At 37.6% G+C, this 17,881-nt stretch overlaps 1 protein-coding gene across 8 annotated transcripts in view; it reads right to left on the bottom strand.

The window, feature by feature from the left end:
• Window positions 1-17,621, bottom strand: part of LOC102955006 (phosphatidylinositol 3,4,5-trisphosphate 3-phosphatase TPTE2) — a 161,783-nt gene extending 144,162 nt beyond the window's left edge. For 5 of the 8 annotated variants that reach the window (XR_006209651.1, XM_042961318.1, XM_007097693.3 and 2 more), the window contains exons 1-5: window positions 17,307-17,399; window positions 16,992-17,080; window positions 16,067-16,162; window positions 12,589-12,627; window positions 11,631-11,684 (exon numbers count right to left, since the gene is read on the bottom strand). Coding sequence is in view for 7 of the 8 variants with exons in the window: in XM_042961318.1 (XP_042817252.1) it covers window positions 11,631-11,684; window positions 12,589-12,627; window positions 16,067-16,125 (152 nt within the window). In the remaining variant the exon portion in view is untranslated. Of the gene's footprint in view, window positions 1-11,630; window positions 11,685-12,588; window positions 12,628-16,066; window positions 16,163-16,991; window positions 17,081-17,306; window positions 17,400-17,570 lie in introns of those variants that run through there. The other 3 variants (XM_042961163.1, XM_042961104.1, XM_042961317.1) reach the window with 3 other exon arrangements.
• Window positions 17,622-17,881: the final 260 nt, after the last annotated feature.

Here is a 17,881-nt window from a genome sequence, read left to right on the forward strand (position 1 = left end):
AGTACCTAGAAACAAAAAATGCATATACCTAAAAAACTAGAAGGGTATGTATCAGATTAAGAATGACTATCTGTGGATGGACTTATTGCTTATATTTTCTGATTTTGCTATAATGAACTTGTGTTCTTTTGGTTGTTTTATTTTTAAGAGCACCATTGCACTTATCTAAAACAGGCAAAAAGTAGCTTCTGATAGATATGGTATTGCCTGGTTCTCCTTTCAGAGGGATCTTAGAAGATAATGTTGCCTGGCAATTTTAAAATACAAAGTTGTAGTGCTTTATAGCACATTCATTCGACAGTTTTCTGAGTGCTTCATGGCTCCAGATCTGCCAGAGCAAAGAAGAAACAACCCCTGTGATCCCAGTTCAGGATGCAGGTGGCACCCACATTAGGAGATAGTTGTGTTTTGTTAGTTTTTAAAGACTTACTTTTAAAACATGTTTATCTTAACAGCAAAATTAAGAGGATGATACAGAGATTTCCCATATGCCCCATCCCCACATGTGCATTGCCTACTCTATTAGCAACATCGTCCACCAGAATAGTACATTTGTTATCCACCGACATATTATAATCAATGTCCATAATTTCTGGTTCACTTTTGAGGCTGTACATCCTATAGGTATGGACAAATGTATAATGACATGGATCCATCATTATAATATCATACAGAGTATTTTCACTGCCCTCAAAATCCTGTGTGCTTCTCCTATTTATCCTTACCCCCCACTTTTTGAATATTAGCATAAAACTTAATTACGGTGCTTCAGAGTTTTCGAAGCACTCTCACCAACATTTTTTCCACTTTTACCGTTAATTTTTTATTATACAAATCTCAGTTAGATAGAAACCTCCAATAGAATTACCACCAGTTTACAGATGAAGAAACAAGTTTGAAGAGGTTTAGGGACTTTCCAAGCATCAATACCAGCTCTTATTACAAATCCAAGACCATCCCTTAAGTCAAAATCATCAGTGTTTCTCACAGGGAGTACTGCAAATACCTCCTTTCCCTATATAGTAAACTTTTGTAATATTAAAAAAACACAAAGAAAACCACCCCCAAATCTATTTTATTTGGAGTTGGGTGAGAAGCAGAAAATGCTTGCCTTGCTCAATCTATCTGAATTTTCAATCCCATTGCAGAATAAGTGTAGCTAATATGTAGACATGTAACACATCCACTGCCTATTCTCATATCATCAAAAAAAGGAATGCCAAGTTATTTTCTGGAAATACGTTTTGGAGAAAACGGATAATTTGGTGATTAAGGAAACAGATGGAAACTAACCATGATACGGAGACCTACGTACCACCCAGGGTCCTATAATGAGGAATCTGAACTGAGACCAGGTCATCTGTAGGCTTCTTGTTGGCCAAACTATTCAGATGTCCCTAAGGGAGGGAGCAACTAGGCCAACTAAGGAGAGATTCCCAAGACTGAGATTCTGCCCATGGGAAACTAGATGAAGAAAAATTCAAACTGAATTCCACATCCTTACCGGTTTCAATCAGACACAGTTGCATCAGTTTAGCTCTGTACCTCTTACAATACACCAGAATACTTCCTGTGTTCTTGTAATCCCACTGTGTGCTGTGGTTACTGGCTTCCTTCCTTCCTTGATTTATTTAAAGTATGTACCAGTGTATCACTATGTGATGAGCTATACTTTTATTTTTGGCATCATTTTCCTAAATATTTTCATTAAGTACAATTTTGGCTATATTAAAAATTGGTTTAGAATACTTACTAATATTTTCTTAGAAATCCAGTTTCTGCATAAGGAGAACAGGTTTATAGATACTACCTAGCAAGAGACTTTGTTCCAGGGACATATCAAATATCTAAATAAATAGAGCTGGCTAGGCAAACTGCCTGACATAGAGTACATATTCAATAAATGCTCATTTCTGTCACTACCCCAGTCCATAAAATTCATGTGACATACTCCAGGACCCTTAAGTGGCAGAGTAAACTCTCCATTGAAGACCCATGATGAAAGAAGTCATGAAAATGAAAAATCATGGATTTCCAAGGAAGATGGTGGAGTAGGGGGATTCTAGGCTCACCATGTCTCACAGATAAACCTAAATAACACCCACATCAGTATACATAACCCAGAAAACAACCTGAAGACTGGAAGAACAAACTCTTCACAGCTAAATGGAGAGAAGAGGCCATATAGAAAAGGGCAGAAACGTGGTTGGAAGTCAAAGTGACCTACAAGACTGTCCCTAGGAGGGAAGGACATCATGGTCACGAAGGGAGAGGAGCAGACCTCATACCAGGCACCCAAGGCATGGGGGACCTGCACTGGGAAGACCAATCCCCATAACATTTGGCTTTGAAAACCAGAGGAGACTAACTTTTGAATTTTTATAATCAGTGGGGCTTAACACCTGAAACTTTAAAAACCAGCAGGCTTAGCTCTGAGAGAGGTGGAAGGCTATAGGAACCTGAATCCTCACCCTTAAAGAGACAGTGTAACAAACAGCCTGACTGAGGTACAGCATAGAAGCAGCAGTTTGAAAAACACCTAAGGAATACAGGAAGGACATTTGTTTGCTAATATCAGAGCTTGTGTTGGAGGGGGTGGGGATCTTTAGGAGAACAAAAGAATTGGCAGGTACCGTATCATCCCCTACTCCCCAACCTAGCTATATGGATATATGGACAGCTGCAGAAACCAGCACAGTGCAAACACTCTATACCCAGCTGTGCACTCTACACCACACTCTTGTGGACCTGCCCCCTCCACCCTAGCCTCACCAAGAGTTTTCCAGAAGTTCCCCTACCACAGGTGAAAACCACATACTTTGCTGGCACTATATAACACGTCCCTATGTTTTCCTGCAGACACACTTCATCCAGCATGCCCTGGGCAGGCGTCCATCCAAAGAGGATGGGAGAGTGAGAAAGCAGCCCCAGCAGGGGCCAGCACCTTCCCAAAGCAACTACTGCCCTGAATAAAGGGGAAGAAAACCAAACACACATACCGTCAGACTGCGGTCACAGCGTTAGGCTGCAGGCAGACATCTGGTCTGACTTCAAGCTCTGCCCCCCCAAGAAAGCAGCTCAGGGAATAACACTGGGAGAGCATCCTGCAACTTGGTGCTACTGCATCTCTGGCAAATGCCTGGTATGACTGAACTCAAGCCTAAGGTGGCCCCAGACTGGCCCACTAAGAACATAGGCAACAAACCCTGCCCGCAAAAGGCAAAGAGTCACTGCAGACATCTGGACTGAAGTCACAATAGTAGAGTATACACAACACACCTAGGAGGCACCCCTGAAACAACAGATTCTGATGAAAAGGGGACATTGCATTTCAGGGCACTAAAGGACCTCTTCATAGGGCCACTACTTTCAAGAGCAGGGGACACAGCTCAATTGCCAAGCACATAGAAACAGACACAGACAGACAAAATGAGGAGACAAAGGAATAGGTCCCCAAACAAAGAAGAAGACAAAATCACAGCCAGAGAGATAAATGAAAAAGAGATAAGTAACATGCCTGATAGAGAATTTAAAGTCATGGTCATGAAGATATTCACTGGACTTGAGAAAGGAGTGAAAGACCTCAGTGAGACCCTCAATAAAGGGATAGAAAACATAAAACAGAACCAATCAGGGTTAAAGAACTCAACTGATATTAAAAATACCCTAGAGGGAATAAATAGATTAGAGGAAGGAGAAGAATCCATCAGCAACCTGGAGGACAAAGTAATAGAAAATAGTCAAGCTGAACATGAGAGAGGAAAAAAAAAAAAACAATAATAAGAAACGAGAATATATTAAGAGAACCCAGAAACACCATCAAGCATAACAACATCCACATTATAGGGATCCCAGAAGGAAAAAGAAAGAGGGAGAAAATTTGAGTAAATAGCTGAATACTTCCCTAACCTGGGAAAGGAAACAGAAATCCAGATAAAGACGACACAGAGAGCCCCAACAAAATCAACCCAAGGAGCTACACACCAAGACACATAGTCATTTCATGGCAAAAAGTAGTGATAAAGAGAGAAGTTTAAACGCAGCAAAAGAAGACAGTTACATACAAGGAAAATTCCATAAGGCTATCAGCTGATTTTTTAGCAGAAACTTTGCAGACCAGAAGAGATTGGCATGATATATTCAAAGTCCTGAAAGGGAAAAATGTGCAGCCAAGAATTCTTTATCCAGCAAGGCTATCATTCAGGATAGAAGAACAGATAAAGATTTTCTCAGACAAAAACTAAAGTACCTCTACAAGAAATATTAAAGGAGACACTTTGAAAGCAAAGGAAAGACTGTAAGTGAAAGTATAAAAAGTAGGAAACACAAAAGCAGTAAATATGAGCATATCTGTAAAAACCAGGCGAGGGATTCACAAAATAGAATGTAAAATATGACACCATATTCCTAAAATGGTGGGGGGCTAGGGGAGGAATAAAGAACGGGTTCAAACTTGAGCAACCATCAACTTAAAATAGATTACAATATTGCAGAAGAGGATATATAGAAACCTAATGATAAACACACATACAAATGCTGATTCCAAGGGGCATGTGCATCCCCATGTTTATAGCAGCACTATCAACAACAGCCAAATTATGGAAAGAGCCCAAATGTCCATCAACTGATGAAGAAGACATGGTGTGCGTGTGTATATAATGGAATACTACTCAGTGATCAAATAGAATGCAGTCTTGCCATTTGCAACAATGTGGCTGGAACTAGAGTGTATTATGCTAAGTGAAATAAGTCAGAGAGAACACAAGTATCATGATTTCACTCATATGTGGAATTTAAGAAACAAAACAGATGAACATAGGGGAAGGGAAGGAAAAAGAAGATAAAAACAGAGGTAAACCAGCCATAAGAGACTCTTAAATACAGAGAACTGAGGGTTGCTAGAGGGGAGGTAGGTGGGAGGATGGGCTAAATGGGTGATGGGCATTAAGGAGGGCACTTGTTGGGATGAACACTGGGTGTTATATGGAAGTGATGAATCACTAAATTCTACTCCTGAAACCAATATTGCACTATGTTAACTAACTTGAATTTAAATAAGTTAAAAAATTAAAACATTTAAAAACCAGTTATAGCTATGCAAAGAATAAAGAGAAAGTAGTCTGAGTATATCACTAAAGAAAGACACAAAAGCAGGAAAGAGAGCAGGGGAAGAAAAGATTTTTTTAAAAAAAAAATCACAAAAACAACCACAAAACAAGTAAGAAAATGGCAATAAATACATATCAATAATTACTTGGAAAGTAAATGGCCAAACACTCCAAAAGAGATAGGGTGACAGAGTAGATTAAAACAAGACCCATCTGCCTGTCAGACACCATTTCAGACCTAAAGACATCTGCAGATTGAATGTGAGTGGGGAGAAACATTTATCATGTAAATGGATGTCAAAAGAAAGGGGTAGCAATACTTAAAAAAAGTATTTTTTCCTATATAAGTTTTTATTTAAATTCGTTAGTTAACATGCAGTATAATACTAGACTCAGGAGTCCAATATAGTGATTCAGCCCATACATCACCTGCTGTTTATCAAAACGATTGCACCCTGGGATGCCTGGGTGGCTCTGTTGGTTAAGTGGCCGACTCTGGCTCAGGTCATGATCTCAAGATTCATGAGTTTGAGCCCCACACCGGCATCTGTGCTGACAGCTCAGAGCCTGGAGCCTGCTTCAGCGTCTGTGTCTCCCTCTCTCTCTGCCCCTACCCTGCTTATGCTCTGTCTCTCAAAAAAAATAAACAAAAAATTTTTGTTTAAAAATGCACTCCTTAATCCCCACTACCTATTTAACCCACCCACCCCCACCTCCCATCTGGTAACCATCAGTTTGTTCTGTGAAGAGTCTGTTTCTTGGCTTGCTTCTCTTTTTCCCCCCTTTGCTCGTTTGTTTTGTTTCTTAAATTCCATATATGAGTGAGATCATATGGTATTTATCTTTCTCTAACTGACTTATCTCACTTAGCATAATACTCTCTAGCTCCTTCCATGTTGTTACAAATGGCAAGATTGCATTCTTTTTGATGGCCAAGTAATATTCCAACACCACACACACACACACACACACACACACACACACACACACACACTCTTTATCCATTCATCAATTTATGGATAGCTGGGCTGCTTCCATATCTTGGCTATTATAAATAATGTTGCTATAAATATCAGGATGCATGTATCTCTTTCAATTAGTATTTTTGTATTCTTTGGGTAAATACCCAGTAGTGCAATTGCTGGATCATATGGTAGTTATACCTTTTGCAGAACCTCCATACTGTTTTCCAGAGTGGCTGCACTAGTATGCATTCCCATCTACCATGCAAGAAAGTTCCCCTTTCTCTACATCCTTACCAACACCTGATTGTTTCTTGTGTTGTTGATTTTAGCCACTCTGATAGGTGTGAGGTGGTATCTCATCATGGTGCTGATTTGCATTTTCCTGCTGAATAATGTTGAGCATCTTTTCATATGTCTGCTGGCCATCTATAGGTCTTTTTTGGAAAATTACGATTCCTGTCTTCTACCTTTTTGTTTTTTTAAATGTTTATTTATTTTGAGAGAGGGACAAAAGGCAAGAGCAAGCAGGGGAGAGGCAGAGAGAATCCCAAGCAGACTCCACCATCAGCACAGAGCCCAACACAGAGCTCAATCTCACAAACCAGGAGATCATGACCTGAGCCAAAATCAAGAGTTGGATGCTTAACATACTGAGCCACTCAGGCACTCCTGACCATTTTTCAATTGGATTGTTTTTTGGGTGTTGAGTTGTATCAGTTATTTATATATTTTGGAGACTAACCCTTTATCACATATATCATTTGCAAATATCTTCTTCCATTCCATAGGCTGCCTTTTAGTTTTGTTGATTGTTTCCTTTGCTGTGCAGAAGCTTTCTATTTTGATATATTCCCACAGTGAATTTTTGTTTTTGTTTCCCTTGCCTCAGGAGACATATCTAGAAAAATGTTGCTATGGCTAATGTTAATTAAGTTACTACCTGTATTCTCTTCTAGGACTTTTATATGTTTCAGGTCTCACATCTAGGTCCTTAATCCATTTTGAATTTATTTTTTGTGAATGGTGTAAGAAAGTGGTCCATTTTCATTCTTTTGCATGATGCTGTCGAATTTTCCCAACACCATTTGTTGAAGAGACAGTCTTGGAAGAAATAGACTTTAAAACACAGACTGTAACAAGAGACAAAGAAGGACACTACATAATCATAACAGGAACAGTCTAAAGAGAAAATATAACAATTGTAAATATTTATGTGCCAAACATGAAAGCATCCAAATATATAAAATAGTTAATAGCGAACAAAGAGGAACCAATTGATACTAATATAACAATAGTAAGGGACTTTAACACCCACTTATATCAATGGACAAATCATCCAATCAAAAAAATTAATGAGGAAACAGTGGCTTTGAACGACATACTGTACCAGATGGATTTAACAGATATATTCAGAATATCCCATCCTAAAACAGCAGAATACATATTCTTTTCAGGTGCACATGAAACATTCTCCAGGATAAACCACATATTAGGCCACAAAACTAGTCAACAAATTAGAAAATACCGAAGTCATGGCATGCATCTTTTCTGACCACAACACTATGAAACTAGAAGTCAACCACAAGAAAAAAATTAGGAAGAGCACAAATTCACGGAGGTTAAATAACATGCCACTAAATAATGAATGGGTCAACCAAGAAGTCAAAGAGGAAATCAAATTAAAAAAATACATGAAGACCAATGGAAGTGAAAATACAATGAGTCAAAATTTTCGGATGCAACAAAAGCAATTGTTAGAGGGATATTTATAGCAATATGGTTCTACCTCAAGAAGCAAGAAAAATCTCAAACAATTTAACATTACACCTAAAGGAGCTAGGAGAAAAAAGAGCAAATAAAACCCCAAACCAGAAGAAAATAATAAAGATAAAAGAGGAAATAAATGATATAGAAACTAAAAATTGAACAGATCAATGAAACCAGGAGCTGGTTCTTTGAAAAGATCAACAAAACTGATAAACCTCTAGCCAGACTAATCAAAAGAAAAAAAAAGAGGAAGCGCAAATAAACAAAATCACAAATGAAAGAGGAGAAATAACCACCATAGAAACACAAACAATTGTCAGAGATTATTATGAAAAATTATATGCTGACAAACTGGATAACCCCCAAAAGATGGATAAATTTCTAGAAACATATAACCTACCAAAACTGAAGCAGGAAAAAATAGAAACTTGAACAGACTGATTACCAACAATGAAATTGAATCAGCAATCAAAAAACTCCCAACAAACCGAAGTCCAGGACCAGAGAGCTTCACAGGAGAATTCTACCAGTTAAAGCAGACTGAATACCCCTTCTTCTCAAACTATTCCAAAAAACTGAAAATAAAGAAAAACTTCCAAATTCATTCTATGAGGCCAGTATCATTACCCTGATACCAAAAATCAGATAAAGACACCACAAAAAATGAGAACCACAGGTCAATATCTCTGATGAACATAGATGCAAAAATCCTTAACAAAATACTAGCAAATCAAATCCAACAATACATGAAAAAATCATTCAACAATCAAGTGGGATTTATTCCCACAATGAAAGGGTGGTTCAATATTTGCAAACCGATCAACGTGAAACATCACATTAGTAAAAGAAAGGATAACAACAATATGATCATTTCCATAGGTGCAGAAAAAGCATTTGACAAAGTACAGCATCTGTTCATGATTAAAAACCCTCAACAAAGTAGGTTTAGAGGCAACATACCTCAACATCATAAAGGCCATATATGAAAACCCACAGCAAACATCATACTCAATGGTAAAAAACAGACTTTTTCCCCTGAGGTTAAGAATAAGACAAGGATGTCCACTCTCACCACTTTTATTCAACACAGTGTTGCAAGTCCTACCCACACCCATCAGACAACAAAAAGAAATAAACGGCATCCAAACTGGTAAGGAAGAGGTAAAACCCTATTTGCAGATGACATGATACTATATAGAGAAAACCCTGAAGATTCCAACAAGAAAATACTAGAACTTATAAATTCAGTAAAGTCACAGGATACAAATCAATATATAGAAATCTGTTTCATATCTATATACTATTAATGAAGCAGCAGAAAGAAATTAAGAGAATAGTCCCATTTACAATTGCACCAAAAATCATAAGATACCTAGGAATAAACTTAAGAGATGAAAGGTCTGTACTCTGAAAACTATAAAACACTGATAAAACAAATTGAAAAGGACACAAACAAATGAAAGATATTCTACGCTCATGGTTTGGAGGAAAAACATATTGTTAAAAATGTCTATATATTTTTTAATAAACTTTTAAAAATGTCTATATTATCCAAAGCAATTTACAGATTTAATGCAATCTTTATTAAAATATCAATAACATTTTTCACAGAACTAGAACAAACAAACCTAAAATTTGTATGGAACTACAAATAACCCCCAATAGTCAAAGCAATCCTGAAAAACAAAACTTGAGATATCACAACTCCAGATTTCAGGTTATATTGCAAAGCTATATAGACACATAGATCAACAGACAAAAATGGACACACAGATCAACAGAACAGAGAGGCCAAAAATAAACCCACAATTATATAGTCAATTAATCTTTGACAAAGGGGAAAGAATATACAATGGGGAAAAGACAGTCTCTTCAACAAATGGTGATGGGAAAACTGGACAGCTACATGCAAAAGAATGAAACTGGGCCACTTTCTTATACCATTCACAAAAATAAATTCACAAGGGATCAAAGCATCAAAGTTCTAGAGGAGAACACAGACACTAATTTCTGTGACATTGGCCATAGCAACATTTTTCGAAATATGTGTCCTCAGGCAAGAGAAACAAAAGAAAAAAATAAACTACTGGAATTACACTACAATAAAAAAATAAAATAAAAATTAAGAAAACTTTTGTACAGCAAAAAAAACCATCAACAAACCAAAAAGGCAATCTAGGATATATCCGATAGGGGGTTAATATCCAAAATGTGTAAATAATGTATACAATTCAACATGCCCAAACAAAAAATCAAATTAAAAATGGGGCAGAAAACTGCATCGGACTTCAACTCAGGTCGTGATCTCAGGGTTTGAGAGCTCAAGCCCTGCTTTTCTCTCTCCCCCTTCCCTTCTCCTCCCACCACTGGAATATTATTCAGCCATGTAAAAGGATGAAATCTTGTCATTTGTAACAATATGGATTGATCTAGAGGGTATAATGCAAAGTGAAATAGTCAGAGAAAGATAAATACCCTAGGATTTCATTCATGTGGGGGATTTAAGATGCAAAACAAGTGAACAAAGTAAAAAAGAGACAAACCAAAAAAGAAACCCTTAAATAGAGAATAAAATCATGGTTACCTGTGGCAGGAAGAGGGGGTCAGGTGAAATAGGTGAAAGGGATTAAAGAGTACACTTATCGGGATGGGCATTAAGTAATGATAGAGTTATTGAATCACTATATTGTATACCTGAAACTAGTAACTGTATGTTTACACTGGAATTAAAAGAATTTAGAGGGAAAATTGTGGATAATCTCAAGTATTTGTAGTCATTAGTTGGCCCTTTATGTTCCATGTAATCTTTGTCTAGACAGTAAAACAATTCCAACAGTGACCAGTTAATTTCCTCTTCAGCACTCCTCATTCTTCAACATTGACACAATATTAAATGGTTGAATAACATGGCCAGAAAACTCCCATGACTCTTTGTGCAGTTCAGACATATGTGGTTTTAAATATGTCTTCTTTCCTTGGCTCGAGTACACAGTAAAAATGCCTTCAGATCACAGCAATAGCAAGTATTCTCAGTCAGATTACTTAGAAACAAGTCAAAACTAATTCCAATGAGCAAAAATTTAATCTGCAAAACATGTTCACATCTATTAGTCTCATTACTCATAGATAAAAATCCACAAAATGGGGAATCATAATACATCCAGCAAAAATGAGACAGAAATATAACTGAAGATTAACCAGTGGCCCTCATTTCTCTATTTTAAAAGACTGATAAAATTTCAAAAGATATATTCACATTTTCAACCTAGAACATTTAAGTGTGGTAAATAGAAAAAAAAATTTTAAACATGGTACTTTTCTATATGAATTATTGTATGCCTTTCCCTCCCACACATTTTGATACCTTTCCATAGTTCTCCATTTTCTTCCTAGCTCAGAACAAGCCATATCTCCCCCCAAATAAGAGATTCATCAATAGCTCCCCTCCCCCAAGACTTCAATCTGATTTTCCTAATTCATCTGAAATTGATGTAAATCAATGTCTTCATCACCATCATTGTGCCTAGAAAGTTGGTCTAGCTTACTTTAAACACCAACGAATGAAAAAATATCATTAGAGACTTCCTACATGCAGCAGTGAGGTGATCAATTTATCTGAACAACAAAAACCCCTTGAATCTAAAATTTATAGTCAACATGACCTAACTCACAGAAAGCCCTAACTTTTTAGAACGGATTTTATTTTAGATCACTGTCCAGAAAATTCTATGTTGCCATGGATACCCCTGAGACTGAATTTCTCACCATCCCCCAATATATTATACCTTACCTTTCATTGGTGGCTTCATTAGAGATTCCTGATATGAATTCATCTAGATCATCTCTAAAGAATTAAAAATGTGTATGATCAGACCCCAGTGGCTTCATAGCCAAACTTCTGTTTTAACTTAGCTTTGTTGTTGTTGTTGTTGTTGTTGTTTGTTTTTTAGAATTCAACCAGCTTACAAATTGAAGACTCCCTGTAACTATTTGTAAATTAGTTATTTGGAAATTGGCATTTCCATTTTCCTTAGAAATGGGTTTTTTTTTAAATAGTAGTAATGAAAATCTCTGGCTTAACAAATCAAAAAAGCCTAACATATCAAGGCAAGTACAATTCTTTACTGCTAAATTCAGTTCTCCTGAAACTGCACTGAGGTTGAATTTACTTCAAAATATAGCTTCATTTTGTAGGTATACAGCCTTTCAGCTTATTTCCTGATTATCAAGTTTCTTCACTGTATCCTTACTCTTCGTGTGTCATGTAAGTCTCTTCTGTTCCTGAGTTTGGTTCAAATAACTGCAAGCTTGAGTCAGGGGCTTCCTCAAATATAATGATGGGTTTATATCTGAAACACCAGCTTTAGATGATTGTAAACCTCTGGAGGGAAAGGGGACAGACCAAGGTCTATGAGCTCCATCCTTTTCTGCTGAGAGCTCCACAGTTACCTGTCCACTGCCACCTCTCGCTCAAATAATAGGATCCTCTCTTTACCTGATCTACTCTAGCAGAGTCTCACACACATATATTATGAGAGTATCCTAAGAAACTCTGGCTTCTGGTTACTAAGGGTCATAAACTATGAGCAGGAAGTCTCCCTCTTCTGACATGTTCTTCCTTTTATCCCCCCAACTTAGACCCCGAAAGAAAGACAGTTATTTACAGAAGCTTACAGTCTCGTATGGAAACCTCTTATTGCCACCAATGCTAATACCTTTCGGCACTCAGTTCAGTCAAGTCAACTCACCCATGGTCATCACTGTTGTCAGAGGAATCCATAATTCTGCTAAAGGGTAAAAACATACAAAAAATAAATTCAGACATTCTGGAAAGCAATCAGTTTCTTCTTCCTGACAGAATTTTATGACATGAAAAGTAAAATCATGAGGAAACATGACAAAATGACAGAAACATTGTCAGGGTACAGCAATGAGGCCTCTGAGATAGCCTCTTGGCTGTGTGTGTGTCTGCCCACTGGAAAGAGAAGGAAAGAATTAAGGGAGGTATAATTTTTGTGATTAAACCTCCTTTCTTCTCCATTTTGTCAACCATTCACATATTCTGGAATCTGTTTGGGAAATAGGAATGATCTGAGCAAAAGGATGGGGAGGGAGATCCAGATAATAACTAATGAAAGGATACAGAGATAAAGAAAATGCCACAACAATAAATATTCCAGTTTCAAGGACTAGTCCCTGATCACCATTTGGTAGAGAAGAAACTAGTAGGTAGGTCAAGAATTGCCTAAATAATGGGGCACCTGGGTGGCTTAGTTGGTTAAGTGACTCCTGATTTCAACTCAGGTCATAATCTCATGGTCCATGAGATTGAGCCTTCATTGGGATCTGTGCTGACAGTGCAGGGCCTGCTTGGGATTCTCTCTCTCTCCCCCTCTCTCTCTCCCCCTTTCCCCCATGCTCTTTCTCTCTCTCTCACTCAAAACAAACAAACAAACAAACAAACAAACAAACAGGTATTCAAAATGGTTTCTTTTTCTCTCAATTCATTTTACGAAAAGGTATCTGGTTAAATTATCCAAAGTCAAGACTCCTCACCACCAAACCACTGGCTTGGATAACTTAATTTCTCTACAATTTAATTTTCTCATCTGTAAAATAAGACACATTGAAAATGCACTTTACATTTGTCCAGGTCATAAAATCATGCTGTATGTTCATCATATCACAAACATTACTGGTTTTTAGGCAGCCTGCCCTCTTCACCAAATGTTATACCAAAAATACCAATGTGACAAACAACATGGAAAAAAATCATAAATTTCAAAAACACTTCAAGATTCTCAAAGTACTAAATTTCCATAATTTCCTAGGAAATCTTGGATTCCTATCCATAGGAGAGTCTTCCTCCCAAAACTATAGAAGTCAAACTGAAGTATGGATTTAAAAAACTAACAATAACAGAAACCCTGGGAGAAGCCAGAAGACAGAGCTGTCTCCTGTGGTGGACAGACGGAGGAAAAAGTCTGATACAGGCAGTCTTGAGGGGCTTAGCGGGAGGGAAACTTTTAAGTTCTTTTCTTGCTTTTCCTCTGAGTTGCTTGGAGACAATAACTGCCATTCTCAGTAGAAACCAGAAGCCACTACCCAGATGTAGTTAGGATAAAATTTGGGTAGCATTATGGCACCTGGGTAGTTCAGTCAGTTGAGCATCTATTTCTTGATTTTGTTCAGGTCATGATCCCAGGTTTGTGGGATCAAGCCCTTTGTTGGGCTCTGCACTGAGCATGGAAACTGCTTAAGATTTTCTCTCTCTCTGTCTCTCTCTCTCCCTCCCCCCATCCCTCTCCCCCACTCACATGCTTTCTCTCACTCTAAGATAAAAAAAATTTTTCATTGGCATTAGGTTAGCTGATGAAAACAGGGAAGGGCTAAAGAGCAATCCTTGGGCCTTCACTCTTCCACCCTTTTACCTCCAAAAGTCCCAGGTGAACAACCAAGAAGTCTGCCTTCTCCAATGCTGCTTTTGTCCAAGACCTTAAAGGTAGCATATCTTGACAAGAGAAATTACCTGGATCACAGTGTTTCACCATTATGCAGAGTCTCTGTCCCTAGGCTATCACCTCCCTTCATGTTAAATTTACTGAGAAAAACATACCTTAGGTCCTAGCTTTCAACAACAGTTACTATATAAAACATCACCCAACCCAGGATACTTTTGAAAGTGAAAAGGATATGTTATTAATAATTTTGCTGAGACAACAGCCACAGATTGAGATTTTCCCAAGAAAATCTTCAGTCCTTCCCTAATACAATTTACCAGTCAGAAGGCTCAATGGCCACAAGGAATATGAGCTCACAAATCAAAATAGTTAGATACCTGATGAGTACGACTGAAAAAGAGACACAACAAACTGAACAACATATACCATCTGAAACAGAACTATTGGAATATACTGAACAAGATTTTCTTTTAACATGAAATTTATTGTCAAGTTGGTTTCCATACAACACCCAGTGTTCATCCCAACAAGTGCCCTCCTCAATACCCATCACCCACCCTCACCTCCCTCCCACCCCCCCATCAACCCTCAGATTGTTCTCAGTTTTTAAGAGTCTTTTATGGTTTTCCCTCCCTCTCTAACTTTTTTTCCTTCCCCTCCCCCATGGTCTTCTGTTAAGTTTCTCAGGATCCACATAAGAGTGAAAACATATGGTATATCTGTCTTTCTCTGTGTGACTTATTTCACTTAGCATAACACTCTCCAGTTCCATCCACATTGCTACAAAAGGCCATATATCATTCTTTCTCATGAACAAGATTTTTAAGTCAACATGAGAAATACACTTAAAGATACAAGGGAAGATGTTAGTAAAATGAAATAAGAATAAGAAATCGTATTGAAAAACCCAAGAGGATATCTTAAATGTAAAAGTCAAATTGTTGAAATAAAGAATCACTTCATGGCATAAACAGTAATTTGGATACATGTCGAAAGCAAGTTAATCCAGAGTTGGAAGAAGAGGTTGAGAAATCCCCAGAAAACAGAAGAGACCACAAAAGAAAAACCAGTTGATATAAAGGATAAAAACAGATCTCTAACACCTGGACTCTAGATAACAAAATATATATATATATTTTTTTTTTTAAATAAATTTCCGAAAATTAAAGAAAATATCACAAAGTGATGTTTCATCTAACAAACATTTAAATGGTATTTACTAAGTGCCAGGTATTGTCCTCATGCTTCACAAATATTTCAGTTGGTCCTCAACCTTCAAGATAGTTACAATTATTATTTATTTTAACCAATTCACAGATCTTGAATAGTCATGTTTCTAATATCCACCATACTGATTTATAAGCCACTCATTGCTAATAAAAATTTGTGACCTTCCCTGTGGTAATTTACAGTGTTTCAGGTATTGATTGAAATGGGACAATGGAAGCCCTTGCAATGACCATATCAAAATGGTCATCCCCCACCAGCCATGGACAGAGCATCCCCCATAAGGGCATCCAGCTGTCCTAGAGGGAAAGCTTAAAGTGACTGTAACTGGCATATGCATATTGTTAATGGCATACTGTCTAAGCAGTAGTAGTATAGGAAATTGTAAGCATAAAACAGTGTCTTTAAGTTGTGAGTTTGCTGAATTTCATTTATGTATAGTTTACACTCATTATGAAAGAAGGTGTATATATATTCCCTATTCAATTAACCTTGAATTGTGCTTAAAATTTGGTAACATTTGCATCTTATTACTTACTTATTATTTCTTTGATGCATGAACCAGAGATATAAAGGGTTCCTCTTTAATCTCTGCATGGTATTGTCTTGTGGACAACCACAATCTACAATTAATCTGAAAAAAAAAAAAAAAGAAAAGAAAACCACATATGACTTTTATTCTCAGGATTTTTAAAATACATAGGATACTTGCCCTGTTAGGAAGAAAGTCACACATAGAACCTACCAGGTATGCATTGGCCTTTCTAAAGTCTTGAATCTACAACTTATAAGATCTACAACACTGTAAAATTTTATCATTCCTCTGAAATATGTATTCTGTATTTTATTTTAGTTCAAGGAATGGAAGAAAAAGTTTTTTGAATATTCAATAAAGTTTAAGTTTAGTTCAAAGACAGAACATTTTAAAGACTGCTTGCTTGCTACATAGGACCCAGCAAGTGAAATAAAATGAATTTCAAACCAAATTTACATCATCATAGTGATTTATGATATTTCCATCTTGAAACATTCCATAGCATAAATCAAAGGAGTGGTAAAGCAAAGATATGTCCTTCAACATTTCACATAGCAGATTTGTGGCATGCAAGGGAACTGGAAGTCACTGGAGAATAAGACATTGCCAATTACATTGCCAAGTTACCAAATAGGCAGACTGAAATGTGCCACAAGGCCCTAAATTCTTGGCAAAGAGCAAAAAAATGAAAACTGAAAAGTACTTTTTTCATAAATAAATCAATTGGGGCATAAATTTTTATTTTGAGTTTTGGGCTTGAGAGCAAGCCACCTGTAAATGCTGTATCTTCAAGAGGTATCACCTCATGGACAGTGGGAGTAGGGATCCCAAAGTTCTTTTCCAGAGGTGGCCAGGAAAACCAATGTGGACCAAGACAGAGCCACGTGTCTAAGGATCCTCTGTCCCTGCAAACCTCAGATCTGCTTACCTACAGGTAGGGCTGCTTTCAAGGGGCCACAGCAGAAGGGAGGTGGAGCACAGAAGAACTCAGATCTTGGGACTTGAATACAACTTTTCCTAAGTGGAAGCAAATATTACTCAAGATCCTATTATCAGTATTCTTTCCTGGATACTGCCTTTAACTTTTTTCTTTCAAAAAATTTTTAATTTCCCCAAACCAAGCCCGTTAAGTCAAATCTTGTCCCAATTCCTGGCCAGCAACAAGGTTACTGCTTTTTGGTCCTATATTGGCCTAGAACACCCCCATCCCTGCCCACACATCACCATCTCACATCCCCTCCACCTCTGGTTCCCTGGGGATGAGGAGGTTCTTTCTGGAAGGTCACTGGGAAGAAGTGAACATTTATTAATCGCCCACTGCTGAGCACAAGGCAAAACTTGCCATCTATGGCCACAAAGACCCCCACCTGCCCCTTTCCCCCCACCTTCAGCCCTCCCTCTAAGACATTCTTCTGTCTTTGAGGATGAAGGACAACATTAGCCAACATAGAAGGCAGAGGATGGGATGCCTTTGTCCAGAGACACCCTCCCACCCTTAGGTCTTTACCTGGTGCTGGTAACAAGCTAGTACTGGAATAAGAACTCCGTGTCCATGGCAACCCCAAACAACAGATTCCAGGTGGTCCTGAGAGTGTAGAAGAGTGGGGAATACAATGAACTTGGTTCCACACTGATTCCAGGTAGTTCTGAGATTGTAGTAGTACGGTGGGGAATACAGTGAACTTGGTTCTAGGCTATAGGGTCTTAAAAACAGATGCTGTTCTCCTTAAAGATGGGGGTACCAAGATCAAAGATCCCAGGATAATAATCTCAGAGAAGATTGTCTCACCTTATACTTTTTATTTTGCAAGAAAAAGA

Source organism: Panthera tigris, chromosome A1 (genome assembly GCF_018350195.1).
Source record: "Panthera tigris isolate Pti1 chromosome A1, P.tigris_Pti1_mat1.1, whole genome shotgun sequence".
NCBI lineage: Eukaryota > Metazoa > Chordata > Mammalia > Carnivora > Felidae > Panthera > Panthera tigris.